This window comes from Ahaetulla prasina, chromosome 1 (genome assembly GCF_028640845.1).
Source record: "Ahaetulla prasina isolate Xishuangbanna chromosome 1, ASM2864084v1, whole genome shotgun sequence".
Classification (NCBI taxonomy): Eukaryota; Metazoa; Chordata; class Lepidosauria; order Squamata; family Colubridae; genus Ahaetulla; species Ahaetulla prasina.
The window spans coordinates 60,148,188-60,167,963 of NC_080539.1; the positions used below are offsets into that span (position 1 = coordinate 60,148,188).

At 36.5% G+C, this 19,776-nt stretch overlaps 1 protein-coding gene across 3 annotated transcripts in view; it reads left to right on the forward strand.

The window, feature by feature from the left end:
• Nucleotides 1-18,914, forward strand: part of TGFB2 (transforming growth factor beta 2) — a 102,006-nt gene extending 83,092 nt beyond the window's left edge. For 2 of the 3 annotated variants that reach the window (XM_058165425.1, XM_058165426.1), the window contains exons 3-7: nucleotides 7,956-8,088; nucleotides 8,195-8,305; nucleotides 9,357-9,528; nucleotides 14,807-14,960; nucleotides 18,005-18,914. In XM_058165425.1, the coding sequence (XP_058021408.1) occupies nucleotides 7,956-8,088; nucleotides 8,195-8,305; nucleotides 9,357-9,528; nucleotides 14,807-14,960; nucleotides 18,005-18,163 (729 nt within the window). In that variant the 3' untranslated portion in view covers nucleotides 18,164-18,914. Of the gene's footprint in view, nucleotides 1-7,955; nucleotides 8,089-8,194; nucleotides 8,306-9,356; nucleotides 9,529-9,632; nucleotides 10,889-14,806; nucleotides 14,961-18,004 lie in introns of those variants that run through there. The other variant, XM_058165427.1, reaches the window with a different exon arrangement.
• The last annotated feature ends 862 nt before the right edge of the window (nucleotides 18,915-19,776 follow it).

Genomic DNA, 19,776 nt, shown 5'->3' on the forward strand with positions numbered 1-19,776 from the left:
CGCCGCCGCCACCGCCGCCAGACCCAAAGGCCCGCAGCGCCCGCCACGGCCACCACCCCCAGGAAGGTGGGGAGACGCCGAGGGAGCTGCCGGGCCGCCGAGGGGGCCACTGAGCTACCGAAGGGCTACCGCAGGATCGCAGGGCCGCCATTGGGCCGTGACTGGGCCGCCGATCTTCCGCAGGCCCAGGCAGGCATGGCAAACGCCAGGGCTAAACTGCCATAACAGGCGCCAGGGCAGAGTCGCCAGAGCAGAGCCGCCGAGTCCGGGCAGAGCCGCCACCAAGAAAGCGTCAGAGGCGCCACCAGAGTCGCCAAGCCGCCAAGCCGCCGGGCCCACCGCCAAACAACCACCGCCCCGAGGAGACGCTGAGGAAAACCGCCGAGCCTACCGCCGAGCCTATCAGCTGTTCCGAGGCTCGCGGCTGCCTCAGCTCAAACGCCTCCTCTGATGTTCTGCTGAAGGGTCTGGGACCGAGGGCTAAAGAAGACCCCTCTCGGTCCCAGACCCCTGGAAAAGCCATGACCGCACCGAAGATCGCCACCGCCATCTTGGCGCATGCGCTATATATATATATATTTATATATTTATATTATATATTTATATATATATTTATATATATATATATATATATATATATATATATATTTATATATATATATATATATATATATATATATATTTATATTTGTTTTCTGAGGTTTTTGGTGTTTATATATAGGTCTTTGGTTATTCGGGTTTTGTCCCGCGTAAAATTGGAAGTGTCTTGGCGACGTTTCGACGAAGTCTGAAGCCTGAAGATGATGAATGAGACTTTGTCGAAAGATCGCCAAGACACTTCCAATTTTACACGGGAGAAAACCCGAATAACCAAAGACCTACGTATGTATGTATGTATATGTATATGTATATGTATATGTATATGTATATATTAAAAAAACATAAAAATAGTGTGGTCCAGTAATTAAATCACCAGATTACAAACCAGGAGGCTGAGTTTTAGTCAAGTCATAGGTACAAAAGCCAGCTGGGTGACTTTGGATCAGTCATTCTCCCTCAGCCCAGTTCACTTCAGAAGGTTATTATGGGGAAAAGAGGAGGAGGAAAGAATACTAGGTATGCTAGCTGTCTTATTACAGGTAATCCTCAACTTATAACCACAATTGAGCCCAAAATTTGTGTTGCTAAGTGAGAAATTTGTTAAGTGAGTTTTGCCCCGTTTTACGACTTTTCTTGCCACAATTGTTAAGTGAATCACTACGGCTGTTAAATGATCAATATGGTTGTTAAATAAATCTGGTTTCATTTAACCAGATTCTGACTTTGCTTGTCAGAAAGTTGCAAAAGGTGATCACATGACTCCGGGATGCTGGAACTGTCATAAATGTGAGTCAGTTTTCAAGCATCCAAATGTAAATCACATGACCATGGGGATGCTGTAATGGTCATAAGTGTGAAAAATGGTCATAAGTGACTTTTTCAGTGCCGTTGTAACTTTAAATGGTCATGGGGAATTTGATGAAAACCTAATGAAAATGTTGAATTAATGAATTATTTAAAAATGCTATGAAAATTTTTAAAAGCATTTTTAAAAGCATTTTTAAAAGCATTTTTAAAAGCATTTTTAAAATGCTATGAAAATTTTTAAAAGCATTTTTAAAAGCATTTTTAAAAGCATTTTTAAAATGCTATGAAAATTTTTAAAAGCATTTTTTAAAATGCTTTTAAAAGTAAAAAAAAGGATCTGACAATCGCGCAGCTCAGCTGTGATCATCAGAACTCTTTTTTTATTTTTAAAAGCATTTTTAAAATGCTATGAAAATTTTTAAAAGCATTTTTTAAAATGCTTTTAAAAGTAAAAAAAAGGATCTGACAATCGCGCAGCTCAGCTGTGATCATCAGAACTCTTTTTTTATTTTTAAAAGCAATTTTAAAAGCATTTTTAAAATGCTATGAAAATTTTTAAAAGCATTTTTAAAATGCTATGAAAATTTTTAAAAGCATTTTTAAAAGCATTTTTAAAAGCATTTTTAAAAGCATTTTTAAAAGCATTTTTAAAAGCATTTTTAAAATGCTATGAAAATTTTTAAAAGCATTTTTAAAATGCTATGAAAATTTTTAAAAGCATTTTTAAAAGCATTTTTAAAATGCTATGAAAATTTTTAAAAGCATTTTTAAAAGCATTTTTTAAAATGCTTTTAAAAGTAAAAAAAAAAGGCTCTGACAATCGCGCAGCTCAGCTGTGATCATCAGAACTCTTTTTTTATTTTTAAAAGCAATTTTAAAAGCATTTTTAAAAGCATTTTTAAAATGCTATGAAAATTTTTAAAAGCATTTTTAAAATGCTATGAAAATTTTTAAAAGCATTTTTAAAATGCTATGAAAATTTTTAAAAGCATTTTTAAAAGCATTTTTAAAATGCTATGAAAATTTTTAAAAGCATTTTTAAAAGCATTTTTAAAATGCTATGAAAATTTTTAAAAGCATTTTTAAAATGCTATGAAAATTTTTAAAAGCATTTTTAAAAGCATTTTTAAAATGCTTTTAAAAGTAAAAAAAATCTGAGGAACAGATTTATCCATTTTCTCTAATAAAGAAACACTACAAAAACATTGCATTTGTTCAAAAAGGTACACTCAGGAATAAAAGTCTTGACATTGATTTCCATCTATCTTGCATTGGTTTAAAACATTTGGCAAGTCGTATGTACCTTTTGTATTTTGGCAAGTGTGCTGTACCTCGTACAATAGCTTGTTAAGGTCCACACTCTGTTCTCAGTGCCTGCCAGATACAAAGCTAATTGAAGCCAAAAGAAAGACCCCGACTGCCTTCCGCTTCTGCAGAACTATTTCCCTTTACAGCTACATAGCTTTAAGGAAGTCCAGCTGACGGAATAACATGACCTGCAGAATTTAGCAGGTGGCTGAGGTTGCCAAAATCCTGCTGTCAAAAGTTATTCATGGGAAATATCCTGGAAACACTTTTCAGCAAACAGCCAACAACATTAATCACTTTCAAGAAAGTGAGAGAGAAGCAGGCATCTATACTAAGGCCACTGCTTAATACTCGGGCATAGTAAAAGGCAGAATGGTCTGTTTATTATATTTACTATGTTATATAACTACTGTGGTAATATTTAGGAAGTTTATTAAACTCATGTTGTCTTTCCTCTGGGAAGTTAAAGAAACCCTGTATGGCCCTCTTCTTTATTTTATCTTCCCAGAGGTGACACCTCCTATTTTTTCACTCTGACCTCACCATAATGAACATTAAAAAAAATACATTTATTTCCAAGGTTTTGTTTTTCATAATAGATTTCAAGAGACATAGAGAGATAGCTGGAAGTAAATAAGAAGTCTTGTGATATGAGATGGGGGTAAGGAAAAATCCTGTAAACCCAAAGATTTTGAATGTGGTGAAATAACATTTAGAGTATGATCAAACTATATCTTGAATTAATGAATTATTTAAAAATGCTATGAAAATTTTTTAAAAAGTCAATTAAATTAAAAAAAAGGAAACTGCTTCAGTATCGGATAAAACCCCTACTGCCCACCATGAAAGCTGGAATGCCCACTAGTGGTTCAGTAGGGACCAGGTTGACTACCACTGATCTATATGGTTGCTCGATGAGGTTATCCAACAACATGGGGTACAGTATCATCAGTTTGTTGATGATATGCAATTATTCTTTGCACAGATTTGTGTTGTGCACCATTTGCATCAGTGGTGAAATCTGAACTGGTTTACTACTGGTTCGCTGGCTGCACATGCACACCACACACCAAATGTGAGGTGCATGTACACGCAGTGCATGCCAAAAGGAGGCATGGGGTAAGTAGAACAGCTGTGGTGCGTGATCTTTCTTTTACTTTTAAAAGCATTTTTTAAAAGTCAATTAAATTAAAAAAAAGGAAACTGCTTCAGTATCGGATAAAACCCCTACTGCCCACCATGAAAGCTGGAATGCCCACTAGTGGTTCAGTAGGGACCAGGTTGACTACCACTGATCTATATGGTTGCTCGATGAGGTTATCCAACAACATGGGGTACAGTATCATCAGTTTGTTGATGATATGCAATTATTCTTTGCACAGATTTGTGTTGTGCACCATTTGCATCAGTGGTGAAATCTGAACTGGTTTACTACTGGTTCGCTGGCTGCACATGCACACCACACACCAAATGTGAGGTGCATGTACACGCAGTGCATGCCAAAAGGAGGCATGGGGTAAGTAGAACAGCTGTGGTGCATGATCTTTCTTTTACTTTTAAAAGCATTTTTTAAAAGCATTTTTAAAAGCATTTTTAAAAGCATTTTTAAAAGCATTTTTAAAAGCATTTTTAAAATGCTATGAAAATTTTTAAAAGCATTTTTAAAAGCATTTTTAAAATGCTATGAAAATTTTTAAAAGCATTTTTAAAATGCTATGAAAATTTTTAAAAGCATTTTTAAAAGCATTTTTAAAAGCATTTTTAAAAGCATTTTTAAAAGCATTTTTAAAAGCATTTTTAAAAGCATTTTTAAAAGCATTTTTAAAAGCATTTTTAAAAGCATTTTTAAAAGCATTTTTTAAAAGAAGTGGGAAGTGAGCAAGTGGGTGACTGGGTGGGCATTGGCGGGGGAGCAGGGATTTTTTGCTACTGGTTCTCCAAACCACCCATCGCCATCGCTACCGGATCAGCCAATCTGGTCCGAACTAGGAGCATTTCACCCCTGATTTGCACTCTTCCCTGAACCTTGAGACCTTCCTCAGTCACTCACACTTTAGTTACCTCCCACCTGGATTATTGCAGTATGCTTTATATGGGGCTGCCCTTGAAGACCATTTGAAACTTACAAGTGGTCCGGAAGACAGCAATTGCTACTAGGTTTGCCCATGTAACATCTTTATTGACTGAGCTGCACTGGCTTCATTTTTCTTTCAGATGCAATTTAAAGTGCTAGTTATCACATTTAAAGCCCCACCCATCAAGGAATCAGACTATTTGTGGGACCACCTTTCCCTAAGAATCTCTGCCAATCCAACTAGATCAGATGGGATGGGCATGTTCCAAGTCCCCTTCTTGAAATCTTGCCATCTAGCAGGACCTCAGTAGCTTGACTTTTCTATGTCTATATGAAAGGAGGGTAACTGAGCCTGTGGTGGAGCATCCCAAGAGTCCAATTATGGCACAGGGTTTTTGTTCAATGTTTTATTGGCTTGATTTGTTTTATGGTTGTTGTAAGCCATCCAGATTTGCTTAAGATGAGTGGCCATATAAAACTTTAAAATAAATAAATTTTACTGGGTGAGAAGAGAAAAATCCATATATGTTTCAAAGATAAAATATTCTAGGAAAGTTTGGAAAAAGCAGGTTGCAGTAGATGTAGTTCTGGGAGCAGCTTGTGTTTGAGAGAGATTTCAGTTTTTCTCCTAACAGATCACATAGAGTGTGAATGTCTGACTAACTTGACTGTTGTGACATCCCTCTTTAGCATCTGGATTTTAATTTAATTCTTTTGCTTTGCCTGAAAAGACACAGCCCTAGGCATTTATGGTATGAGCCCAGAGAACAAGCTCCTTTGGAGCCCGGACATAAAACTATTTTGAACTTTAAAGCTCTCAATGGACTAATGCCAGGTATACAAAAGAACGCCCTCATCCTATATGGCTGTAGCTTTCTTTAAGATCTTATTTGGAGAGCAGACTTCAAGATCACTAACTGCTTGAAATTTGGTAATCGATCAACCAGTCTATTTAGAGTATGTCCAAATCTGTATCTATACTGTAAAAATGCATCTTTTAGGGAAACTGAATGTTTATAGAATTCATCTGTCACTAGGAAAATGCTTCCCATTATGATCTATGGCATTGTTTTTCTGAAGATGCTACTATCCAGCAGTTCAGAAACCTACAAATCAACTGAGTACACAAGAATTAAGGAACAATCAGTGGAATTTTACTGAGGACTAGCTTCTCATCTAGATAATGGAATTAATAAGGTTTCCAAGAAAGAGCAAAATGGAGACTTAAAAGACTTAAGGGGGGGAGAGAAATATACCAAGAGAAAAGAAACAGACATATCAAATTATGAAAGGTCAGTTAGCAAAGACTTGAAGGCTATCCCAGAAGGATTAAGAATGAGAAAGACAGTGAACTGACAGAAGGGTGGGTGGGGGAAGAAGTATTGTCTATCATTATCTTCTAAAACAAATGGAGAAATGGTAATTCTCAGTGGTAAAAAAGCAGATCGTGTGTTCCCAAGCCACAATTTAACTTTCATTGGGCAGGCATTTGAGATGATGTACAAAGAAAGGCATCCAGCCAAGATACACAAAAAGGTTTTGGGCAAAGTATATGCCTAGAAACAGCCTAAATGTAGGAAGCCATAATTATACTTTGATGAAAAAAAAATGCTTGGATGTTTATTGTAAAAGAAGTTTCATGAAAAGTTAAAGAGTTGTGCTTGATAGGTGAACTGAGTTCTTGGTATTGTTAGTATCTCAGTTGCAATTTATGTGTGTTGTCTGGATTATGCTTGGTGCAGGGAAAACTAGCTTAGTACCTTTAGGAATAGGTTTGCTTTAATCCATTCTAGCAATATCTAGAGTAGGATATTTGTCCTGTCCCATCAGTGTTGGATTTCCAATTGATTATGTGCCATCAAGTCATTTATGACTCCTAGCAACTAATTGTATTTTCTAAGGGAGGTCCCAGAGCATTTTAAAGTAGGTATAGGATGTGTTAAATCTATATTAAGTTCAGCCTTTAAATGTTCATTTGGACACAATTTGGTCTCCCATAATGCTATGAATATGAAACAATGCCTACTGAAGTCTGGAACAAACTCTTTTAAGTATCCATAATGCTGGATTTCACACACTCATGCAGTTATGATCTCTTGCAAGATGCATCTTTCACATTATGTTTACTATATTTTCATTGTCGGTAGATTAAGTAGTAATATATTAAAATCTTCACCTGAACTATCATGTTCATTTGTAAGTTGCATTCCAAATACCACATTATCATCTTGAAAGCCATTTTTGTTTGTGATCTCCATATTTCAGACTTTAAGAAGTGCTGTCTTCTTAGTGCAGTCATGAATACTAGAAATTGTCTTATATTGCAATGATCCGTGTTTCAAATATGCATAGGAATGTAAAAAAAATCTGAGGAACAGATTTATCCATTTTTCTCTAATAAAGAAACACTACAAAAACATTGCATTTGTTCAAAAAAGGTACACTCAGGAATAAAAGTCTTGACATTGATTTCCATCTATCTTGCATTGGTTTAAAACATTGTTAGGGTTACTTTAACATAAAGAAAAAGAGCTGAATCATAAACAATTAGGTGAAAAAAGAATGACATCAGGAAATTTGCTTAAATGTATTTCAAGTTATGATAAAGCAATAGAAGTTTGTGTACACAATCACCATTTGAAGAAAAGAATCTCACTTGTGCAGTTGAGCTGCGTATCTCAACTAGTTATGACTCTCCCATAATGTATAACTGTATGACTGTAATTGGTTGCTCTATCCTTACGATTTATATTGATCGTTTCCTAGTATGATTTGATTGCTTATTTGTACCCTATGACTATCATTAAGTGTTGTACCTTATGATTCTTAACGAATGTATATTTTCTTTTTATGTACACTGAGAGCATATGTCCCAAAGACAAATTCCTTGTGTATCCAATCACACTTGGCCAATAAAGAATTGTATTGTATTGTATTGTAAATTATTTCTGTATTTTTTCTTCTAATTGTGTTGTGTAAGAGTTGGTCAAAGCACTATATCAGAATCTGTTTTCATGACATTAATAGATAAGTAGATAGATTGATGGCATAACCTCTTGAGGTTTGTAGTTATTTTCTATATTCTTTTTGAGTCCTTCTTAGCTATTTTTTCAAATTAAATTGTGAGAACTCCATATCACTGAATATAAATGTTCTTGTTTTGCAGATGATCAAAAATAAAGATCCCACATCACCTACACAACGCTATATTGATAGCAAGGTCGTGAAAACAAGAGCTGAGGGAGAATGGTTATCTTTTGATGTAACTGAGGCTGTACATGAATGGCTCCATCACAAAGGTGATAGTCATTAATTATTGTAGAGTTAACGTGTATTAAATTTGAACTGTTTGAAGTCTTACCTGACCTGATACAAAGTAAATTTTCTTTGTCTTATATTTTGCAGACAGAAATTTGGGACTTAAGATCAGTTTACATTGCCCATGCTGTACATTTGTGCCTTCAAATAATTACATTATTCCAAATAAAAGTGAAGAATTAGAGGCAAGATTTGCAGGTAATAACTAAAAATTTAAAAATAAAAAAATTGTGTAGAGAATGTGGAATGTTTCAGCAGATCTTATAATATGTCCAGTACTGCTAAACTCAACTACTGAAGGAAAATATGGAGTGTCAGCCGGTGTGAGAGAAGAGATTCTTTGTTTAAAGTAGTTAGTATGATAATGGATTAGAAAATGTTTAATAAGTTACTTCTTAGCATAATTTTCCTGCTAGCTTCATTAGTACTCAAACAAATCTTTCTGCCTGTGTGATCTTGGTGTTTTCACCTTGCAACTTGCTTAGGGATTCATGATTTTGAGCATCCAGCTAAGCACTGATGCTCAGAAAAACATACATTCTGAATGTAAATGATTGATTTCAACCCTGGCCATTATCTAACTGGTGACCTTAGATGTATCCAAAAGATGTATGCATATTATTAGAGTCTATATGGCAATGCAGGTAACTAGATCCACATGTTATCTGTGTTAACTACTTATGTGATTCTCTAGCTCAGGGGTGTCAAACTGGTGGCCTGCGGGCTGGATGTGTCATGTGCAGGCCACAGCCAGCCTAGCTCCGCAAAGGCAAAAAACGTCGCGATACGTTGTGATGCATCACATGACGCAATCGAGTTTGACACCCGTGCCATAGCTGCTTCTTTTAGAGCTCCATCTCCGTGGATCTAAAGTGATACACTATTGTCTATGGCCCTTCTTTGAAAATAATTTATAGTTGCTTGGGATTAAATAAATATTATGCTGATATTTATAATAATTATGGGATAAGTAAACCTATAGCCGATCATATGATTAATAATTGATATGAACGAAGCAAGTGTTCCTGATCTGAAATGATGCAGAGATAATAAGAATATAGGATATTTAATTTAATGCAGATCCCTGCTTTTCACATTCATGTATCAGCATGTCATAAATCAGCCCAGCTGATGCCAGCACACCTGATTATTATTCTGTGATTTAAATTTCTTGTGAAGAGATACTTTATATAATTTGTTCCAAAAAAAAAGCAACACAATATTTATTACCAAAATGTATTTTTTAAAGGTATTGATGACCACCCTTATTCCAGTGGTGAGAAAGCTTTAAAGTCCAGTAGGAAAAAATACAGTGGGAAGAGCCCACATCTTCTGCTAATGTTATTACCCTCCTACAGACTTGAGTCGCAACAATCCAGTCGGCGGAAGAAGCGTGCTTTAGATGCTGCCTATTGTTTTAGGTAATTACATTATAAGATGTTATAGGCTTTTATGCATGTGTAAAAATATTAATGCAACCCGTTTTTTTTAAAAAAAATCTGCTTTTTATTTATAATTTTAACAGCATTCTATTGAAAGGGATACTGCACTTCCCACTCCTACCCCACCCACATAACTTTGGATAAAAGTTTGTATTTCTCTGGATTTGTTCCTCAAAGTCTTGAAGGGCTACAGCTGCTGAAGGACTTGGGTGGCTGCTTTGAAGAAGACACTTTCTTCAAGATAATTGGCAAAGGAACCATTGAGCAGCTGCTTCATAACTTCAACAAGCAGATCAAGAATTGTTGGGGGGGGAGGAACTTCATACACATCAGATTATATATTCAAAACTAAATCTCATTTGTTCATTTTCTGGCAATCTATACTAACTGCCTTTTTACTGAAGAATAACAGTTGCTTTTATTTGCACCTTTGTTAAAATCCCTGTGACATTTTGGCTGTTCAAAAGATAGGCTATGTCTGAAAAATTAAACAAATAGAATCTAGTATTATGTCTCAAATGTATACAACAAGAGCATATGCTCAGAATCATGTAGTAATTGAGCAGCTGTTAATGTAGTGCCAGAAATCATAAAATGTGGCTTGGAACCAATTAGGGGTTGAATAGGGAGGAACTGGGGCTCAGTTGCAGCAAGAGACAGTGGCATTTCAAATTCTTCTGATAGCAAGATATTCCATTTTGGATACTGGAAAAGATTGCATTTCCTGTGCAAAACTGGCTTGTAATAGGACTCACATGGACTCACAATTCCAGGAGAAGTGGAGGTGGCAACAGTGGCTAGAAAGGCTTTCTGTCACCCCATCTTGGGCATTAATTGTGACCTTTCTTGGTTCAGGAAGTGCTGGTGACTACCATTCATGCTTTGTCACCTCTCATTCTGATTATTGCATTGGAATATTTGAAGACCTAGAAACTGGTCCAGAAAACAGAGGCTCATGGAAACCAGTTAATGAGCCCCCATATTACAAGTACTTCAAGGCTACCAATTGGCTTCCAGCTACAATTTATGGTGCTATTCTTCTCCTTTAAAGGCATATGTGACCCAGTCCTAGATATCTGGAGGACCAAAACAATTTTGGTAGCTGCTGCCTGTATAATAAGATCTAGAAGGGAAGACTGCTTCTAGATCGGGTCCCCAACTCCTGGACCTTGAGTTGTTCCAAACTGGGCCATGCTAAGCAAACGTACACACATGTGCATCCCCACTTGTACAAGCAGTGGGCAAGTGCATGCGTGCACACTCCATTTGCACAAGTGGCAGGCACGTGCGTGGAAACATCCAATGGTGGGTTTCAAAAATTTTTTCTACCGGTTCTGTGGGTGTGGCTTGGTGGGTGTGGCATGGCTTGGTGGGCGTGGCTTGGTGGGCATGGCAGGGGAAGGATATTGTAAAAATCTTCATTCCCACCCCACTCCAGGGGAAAGTTAGTGCAGAATCCAGGCAGAGGCAGAGAATAGATGGGGGGCGGGGCTAGTCAGAATTTTTACTACCGGTTCTCCGAAGTACTCAAAATTTCTGCTACCGGTTGTCCAGAACTGGGTCAGAACCTGCTGAAACCCACCTCTGGAACCATCCCCCCAGCTGGTCCAAAAAGCCGGAAAGGTTGGGGAACTCTGCTCTAGATCCCTATCCATAGTGTTGTGACCCAGGCCCAAGTAGGTGAGAGAAACTGAGTCCGTGAAAAAACAAACAAACTTTATTTGAACAGTTGAGAATTACTTCATTCCCAGCGTCGTTCAACTCAAATTAAAACAAATGAGCAACACAAATTCCTCAGTTCTCTCGCAAAACTTGGTCCAATTAGGCAAACTGCCAAAGGCCTTTCTTGGCAAACATTCGCAAGTCACAAAAATAAAGGTAAGACATAGACAAAGCAGAAAACAAAGCTACCAATGCTGTTTTCTGGCAAAGCTCAAACGCCGATGCTGATCTGTTTTAAACCTTATGGGAGGGACGAATCATCTCTTGGCCCTACTCCCAAGTTATCTTTTTTGCTTGAGCTGCTCTTGCCTTTTGGCAGCTCTTCTCATGCGTGCATTAGGAACAGGCTCCTCCTGTTCCTCTGCCTCACTACTATCAGGCTCTGGAGGCTCTGGAGTCTGCACCTCACTTCCCAATGGCCCTGGCCTCACCTCAGCCTCATCGCTGTCTGACTCCATTGCCAGCTCCGTAGGTTGTTGATGGACCACAACACATAGGAAGTATCACTTGCAAGAACCACCGAGTTGCCCTTTCTGGATCATTGCCCCCTTTCTATGGAACCCCATTCTCCCTGAGATGAAGTTGGCCCCAATTCCTTGGGTTCTTTTTAAAATCAAGAAAAATTGGCTTTTTGGCAAGCCCTTCAGGTTTGTTGGGGTTGCATTATTTCACTCTCGTTGTGGGGATGTTCTTATTGTTGTTTGGTCACCGCTTATTTCTTAGGCAGGAAGCAAGTGATTTTATGGATGTATTTTGTTTTGATCCTATTACTTAAATTATAAATGTAAGTAATAATTTCTTAATCATTAAGAAAATATATATGACCATCCAACTCACTTATGATAACTTTAGGCAGCTTAGAAAGTTAAAACCCCAAATACAAAAACCAATCGAGCCCCACCCTCATGGTAACAACAATCAAGCAAGATGAATGTAAATGGCTCAAAAATCTTTTGTTACTGGAACAGCCTATAAGCTTAGTTAAAAAAAGATTCCCCTGCCCTTCCTCACAATTATGCACATAGGATAATCGAGAGCATCTGTCTAGAGATAAATTTTGCATTTGCTAATTCATTTGTATGGATGCAGTTGTAAAAATAGATTTTAGCAGGTGACAGCATTAGGCTGATCTTGTCTGGGTTTGGAAAATAAATAGGCTCCTCCTAGAGAATACCAGGAAAATAGGAGGTCAGATTGGGAGGTTATGGTATGGTATGATAAAGGCCTTCTGTTCCCAAGAAAATTGCATAGATACGTCCATGCAAAAATCACACTCATCTCAAAAGAAAATATATATTGGGTCTAGCAACTTGGGCATGTTTTGGGTCCCATCAGTCAAGAAATGTTGACTGGCCAAGATCAGGAGATGGTATTTCTCTATGGTAGACCGTACCCTCTGGAACATTTTCTCCTCAGAGATTAGGATGACCCCAAACTTGTTGGCTTTTTGCTAAATCCATCAAGACCTAATAATGTACCTTAACACACACACACCCATGTTTTACAGGCCCTTTCTTGGCTATATTAATAACCATGACAATAGTTTTATTCAATAACTATAGAGACAGACAGACAGACAGACAGAAAGAGTATTGTTTTAATATTATTATGATATATGCTTCCCAGAATAACTTGTTCAGCTGGGTAAGCACAGAAATCAAACAAATAATACAACTTAGTACAACTTGTACATCTGCTGAATCTGCCATTTGGTGCTGATTGCTAAGGAACAGTTTCAAAGTCCCTGCTCCTATAATTCCTTCACTTTCAGCTAGACCTGGTTTAGTCCATTGCTCAAAGAAATTGTTCTTTGAAAAACAAATATCTCCTGACTGCCTGACAACGGATGTTTTTCCCATGAATGGCTAAGGCAGCTTCCTAATTTTGCACCTGAAGATAGGTTGCAGAAATTCTTCTAATTATACTAACGAGAACAAGAGCCACCTCTTCAAAGACCCTAATAGTCACCAGGATCAATCTTTTCTATTTTCCTCTAGCTTTGAACAATACATACTTGATATCCATTCTTCTAAAGGGACGCAGAGAAACCTAAAAATATAATTTACTTAAGGATACAAATAAAAATCTGTAGCTAGTATAAGAGATGAATGTGAGAATAATATCTAGTTATGACTAATTGCATATACAAAATTATAAGATATAAACAGAAACTTGAAATGTCTGCAAGAAATCCTAATAATGCATGACATACGCAAAGCCTTTATTAATTCAAGTGAAAGAACAACTATCATGCTCCTTTTCCTTTCAAAATCCTAACTAGAAAGAAGCAGATTACAGTTTTCTTTTTTCTTTTTAATTGAAAAAGTTTTAAAAAACAAAAACATTTTTCCCCCCCTTTTCCCCCCTCCCTCCCAGAAAACCCCCTTCCCCCTTCCCTTCCCCCCCCTGTTTCCCGGGTCAATCACAAGGTATTGTTATACATAAACCAAACAGAGTAAAATTTTCCCTTCTAATCCAATTAACCTCATCCAAATCTTTTCATCTCCCAACCCCCTCCCCATTACATAAAATAATACTTCCTAATTATTCAAAGGCAATCTGATATTTCTTAATCTGATATCTGTTTTGTAGATAATCAATCCATTTTTTCCATTCAATTAAATATCTGTCCTGCGTATTGTCTTTTAAAAAAGCTGAGATTTTAGCCATCTCAGCCAGATTACAGTTTTCTTATGTTATCTTTTTCATTATTTCATATTATATTATATTTTTAGGCCATCTGATTCCCAAACAATATATACAAAACAAAGTAAAACATAAACACACACACATGAGAAGTGAAGAAATAATGTTTCCTGAATATATTTGCCCATAAAGTGTCAATCATGTGCTATTTTAATGCATCCTTTAAAAAAAAACACCTGAATTTAATTACCGGTACATAATTATTTAATTACCATATGATGCTTAACATTTCATTCGTTAATTCCTTTTTATGCATAATATTTGTATATTGTGAACCCAGAGTGGTACAAAGTATAAAAAATATAGTATTAAACTTCACAATGTGTGTATTTGTGTTTCTATGTATAAACTCAAGGATTTCTCCCTTCTACAATCTGTGACAGACTGAGAACTAAAGCAATAGAGTAATTTAATGTGCCTTTTTTAAAAAATGGCCATTCTGGAGGTGAGGGAGCCTGATTAAAGAATTGTTTTTTTCCTGTGCCATGGCCTTAACCACCCACCGATCCCATTCATTAAAGCTGAAATTTGTATTACTACTCTTCTGTCCATCCAGTTCTATGATGGAAAATTCTTAAGAGACAGTCCTGTGCCTGGCTCAGGTTTATTTCTGACAAGTTTTGAAACTACCGTAGATCTTATTAATAAGAGAGTTCTGAAAGTGTGCTCTAAAAATATCAGTAAACTGTGGATTTTATAAAATTCACCCACAGAAGAGGCTGTTTATTGCATTTCTGAACGATTTATTGCATTAAGAAATCTGCACTGCATAGAAGCATTCTGACTGGCAGAAGCTTATTAAATATCTTGTCTATAATTCCATTTACAGGAACGTGCAAGATAACTGCTGTCTACGTCCATTTTATATTGATTTCAAGAGAGATCTTGGATGGAAATGGATACATGAACCTAAAGGATATCATGCAAATTTCTGTGCAGGAGCTTGTCCCTATTTATGGAGTTCAGATACTCAGCACAGTAGAGTAAGTATTTTAGAAAACTAAGTAATATTAGGGATATAAAGCAGAACAAAACCTATTTTGTCAGTTTTGAAATGTGCTTTCAATTAATTTAATTGATAGATCATATCATGGTTACACTTCATTTACCCCACTTTTTTTAAAAAAAAAATCTGATTATTATGGCATTGACAGAAGTTGTAAGAAAGGGAAAGAGCATTTTAAAATCAGAAGAACTGTACTTCATATCCAGATTGAGTATGTAAAGAAACTCAAGAGAAATCAAAGGATGATGCAGCAAAAGCAATCCTTGTATTGATGAAAACACTGGGACATTTTATTTTAATTTCCACTTTGATTTTTCATGCTTAATGATGTTGGGGTCACAATCTTGTTCAGCCATTACTACCATATATTCTCAGGATGTATTGAAGGAAAAGCTATGCTATACCTACCAGTTCTGCCTCAGTGATCATGTGAGCTACCATCTTTGTTGGAAAATACTGATAAATCTTCCTGCTGAATGGGCAGAATTCAGTCAACAGTATTTCAGATCAGATAGGAGTTTGTCACTTTATTTAGCTTCATGTTCAGTTCTTCTTCCTTCAGACTATCCTATTCAGTATGCAAAAGACTTACACTTGATCTTAGCCCTCTGGTTACTGTACTGTACATTTTGAAGCTGAGAGGTTTCTTCTACCCCACCCCCCTTTTTAGCATTATTATCTTGGTAGAATAAGCACTTACCACTGTGGGAAATCATACTTAAAAGTACTATATGACGTTTCCACCAACTTAACCAACTGTTAAGCCATCTAGACCAGGGGTCTCCAACCTTGGCAACTTTAAGACTTGTGGACTTTAACTCCTAGAATCCCTCAGCCAGCAAAGCTGGCTGAGGAATTCTGGGACTTGAAGTCCACAAGTCTTAAAGTTGCCAAGGTTGGAGACCCCTGATCTAAACCAGTTTTGTCCACTCTATGATTTCTTGTGATTTCATTTTCTTTGATTCTTTTTCTATGAAATCTCCTATATCTGTAATGTCAGTCACTATTCGCCCTACACATTTCTTCCAAGGCGTTTCCAACGCACCCTCTCGCCCTCCCTTTCCAATCTTTTTATTCTGCAAAACTAAAAATTCATCAAGCCCTGCTTTTAAAAGACCCTGGAATGTAGGTTACCTTTTATGTTGATAAGAGACTGCACAGCCTGTTGCAATGTGCTGTTTCTTGTGATTGCATCGTTTGAATGCATACTGGGTTTTAAGCAGCTCCAGTTCATTTCAGTGTGGCTTATAAAAAGAACACCCAGGCTTCAGTACAAAAATCACAGTTATGGCTAAAATAGGGAAGGATGTATAAAAATGGCAACCATGCAACCATGGTTTAAAACCATAAACCAGGTCCTTTCCATTCTACCATGTGATGCATACACTATTTATTATTTATTTATTATTTATTTATTTATTTATTTATTTGCATTTATATCCCGCCCTTCTCCGAAGACTCAGGGCGGCTTACACTATGTTAGCAATAGTCTTCATCCTATTTGTATATTTATATACAAAATCAACTTATTGCCCCCAACAATCTGGGTCCTCATTTTACCTACCTTATAAAGGATGGAAGGCTGAGTCAACACTAATGGTAACGCTGACTCTGGCTCTCAAATTTAAAGAAAACCTAGCCTCAAAAACCTCAAAATTGGGTACATGTTCCACTCCTTTGGTACAAAGCATAGCTTTCTTATCTGGTGGTAAAAAAATGCTCCATGCAACATCCTGTTGCCAAAACAGTGTAAAAAAATATAAAACAGTGGTAAGCACAGAAGCTAATAACTAGAGCACCTTCAATTAGCAGGAATGGTGATAATGCCTGACAGTAGAAATACCGGTATGTGGTCAGATTATAACTGAAAGGATTATAACTTGCAATGTTTATAAAGGTGTGGGCTATATGGTACATTTGTTTTTAGTTTATTATATTGTTTTCTAATTTTTTAAAAAAACATTTCATCCTTGACCATAAATAAATAGAAACAACCCATTTATCTTAAGAAGATACGCTTAGAGATCGGTGGTGAGAGAACAATACAGGTAGCCCTCAATTTACGACCACAATGGAGCCCAAAATTTCTGTTATTAAGTGAGACATTTGTTCAGTAGGTTTTCCCCCACTTTGCAACATTTCCTGCCACCGTTGTTAAGTGAATCGCTGCTGTAAGTTAGTAATTAGCTGATAAGTTGTCAAATGAATCTTGATTTCCGCATTGACTTTGCTTGTCAGAAGGTTGCAAAAGATGTCCCTTCAACTTGTCATGAGTATAAAGCAGTTGCCAAGCATCTGGATTTTGATTACATGAGCTTGGGGATGCTGCAAAGATCGTCATTGTGAAAAACAGTCATGAGTTATTTTTTTCAGTACCATTGTAACCTTAAACAGTTTCTTAGAAGCAAGTTAAAATATGTGGAACTAAGAAACTGTCAGCAATAGGTCAGGTGAGGCCAGCCTTGACTCTCGGGGAGGGTGTGTGTGTGTGTGTGTGTGTGTGTGTGTGTGTGTGTGTGTGTGTGTGTGTGTGATGGCAGAAAGCAAAATGTTAATGAGGCACTTTATTTCGCTCCCTTACTGTTTTCAACAGTTATTTTACGTAATTTTATCAACTGTTCCCTCAAAATAAGCTAAAGAATAATATGCCATTTTCAACTCTATCCCCTCTTGTGACGCCTAGAATCCTGAGAGAACCTTTTGCTTTAGAAGGCATTCAGTATTTTCACTGGTGTCTCTTTTTTTAATCAGCAGCTGTTTCATAAAAAAAAAAAAGTAATTCACTGCTGTGAAAATTCTCTACTGTTTGGATGTTTTACATATCTGTGTTTTTATTGATTCCAGCTGTCTAGGCTTATACAGAGGAAAAGAATTTGAGTATAATTACTTTAAATGAATAAATTCTCACCATGTCAATGGTGCCATCAGAGCCCTAGACTCCTTGTTATCCAAAGTTATTTGCTACTGTAATAACTGCAGAAAGTGAAGAAGTATCTTCTTTTTTTTCCTTTTTCCTCCTAGGTGCTTAGCTTGTACAATTCAATCAACCCAGAAGCATCTGCTTCTCCGTGTTGTGTATCCCAGGATCTGGAACCTCTCACTATCTTGTATTACATTGGCAAAACACCCAAAATTGAACAACTTTCAAACATGATTGTAAAGTCTTGCAAATGCAGCTAAGGGAAATATTGGAGCATTTTGGAATATGTATAATTTTTCCCCCCTCTGGAAAGAAAGGAAGAAAAAGAAACATTCAAAAAAGAAGGAAACGGAAAAAAAATACATCATCCATGGTTTTTAAAAAGAAAAAAAAGAAAAAGAAACGGTACTAGTCTGAATGGATTGAAACTTGGTTTCATTGTTTCATGTTTTGTTTTTAAACAGTCACCTGATGCAAAACCGTGAAGCCTTATCCTACATTTCATCTGCTTGGTTAGTGAGATAGACATGAAGCATTTTTAGGAAAGCAGAAATACTAACAAGAAAGAAAGAAAAGAAAGAAAACCATATTTTAAAAAATAAACACTGGAAGAATTTGTTAAAGAGTTCTTATGTGAAAGGAAAAAAACAGGAAAAACCCATTAAGTGGAGTTGCTGTATCTATTCCGTGGCTTACTTGATTTTTATATTGTTACGCCATAGATGCCCTATCTGTTCCTTGTAGTTTTTAGAATTAACAGTGCATTATTTATTTTTGTGTAATGCGATCAAACAAGAATATGTATTGCCCTAGGGGTTGTGGGGACAGACTAGAAAGACACGAATGTTCAGACCACACAAACAACTAAAAATGTTTAATACCTGGGGAACATGAACTCAGAAATATCCTGAAAAACAATAATTAGTTTAACCCAATTAAAACAGAACTCTGTTATTACGTCATTAAGAAAGCCTACTATAAAAGAAAAGCCACACACACACACACCTTGTTTTCTTGAAGAAAGCCTAAGAGGGCTTCTATGTAAAGCCTCATACCATTGTTGTAATACTGAGGAGGTTATTAATAAAGGACATTTTGTTTTCGTCTCAAAGACAAGTCTATTAAGATTAAAACAACAACTGTAAATGAATAAACTGTCAATTTAGTAAGCCAGTGAAATATTTAACATGTACTGGTCTCATCTTCAGACCCTAATATGTTGCTGTATAGCTATGCTTTGAGATTGTTTTTGATATATGTAACCACACCTATGATATTAAAATAGGGTGGATAGTAAGAAGCCAGCTAAATTGGAAACATATCTGTAGATCTCTATTGTAAACTATTAAAAAAATAAGTACTTTATGTGTAATGTGTAAATTTTCACCATATTTTTGTATTCTGTTAATACTGTCAACTCTGAAGAATTTGAATTTGGGGGCTCTTGTTGATTACTCAGAATCATGTGCTTCCCTCGAGCTGGCCAGTATAAGTAGAGTCCCTGTACTTTTAACTTGCACTACAAATACATGTTTTATAAGATTTGCTATACATGCGTTTTGTATGTTGTTTTTCATCTCTATGACGCAAGCTACTTTTTTTTCCTTTCAGTCTGTATTTAGACAGAGGGATAGATTTAAATATTGTTTTGTATAAAATGTATGTACTTCAAACATCTTAAAAGTTTAAACTTCACACACACACACACACAGATACACACACACACACACACACACACACACACTTCTGAAGATGGGTGATGGGATGAGACTGGAGTCTGCCCTTGATTGCCTTGTTCTACTCACAGGCAGTTAATCCAAAGACAAGATCTTCCAGATCAAAAGGCAAAAGTGAACTTGGCAATTGTGATGGG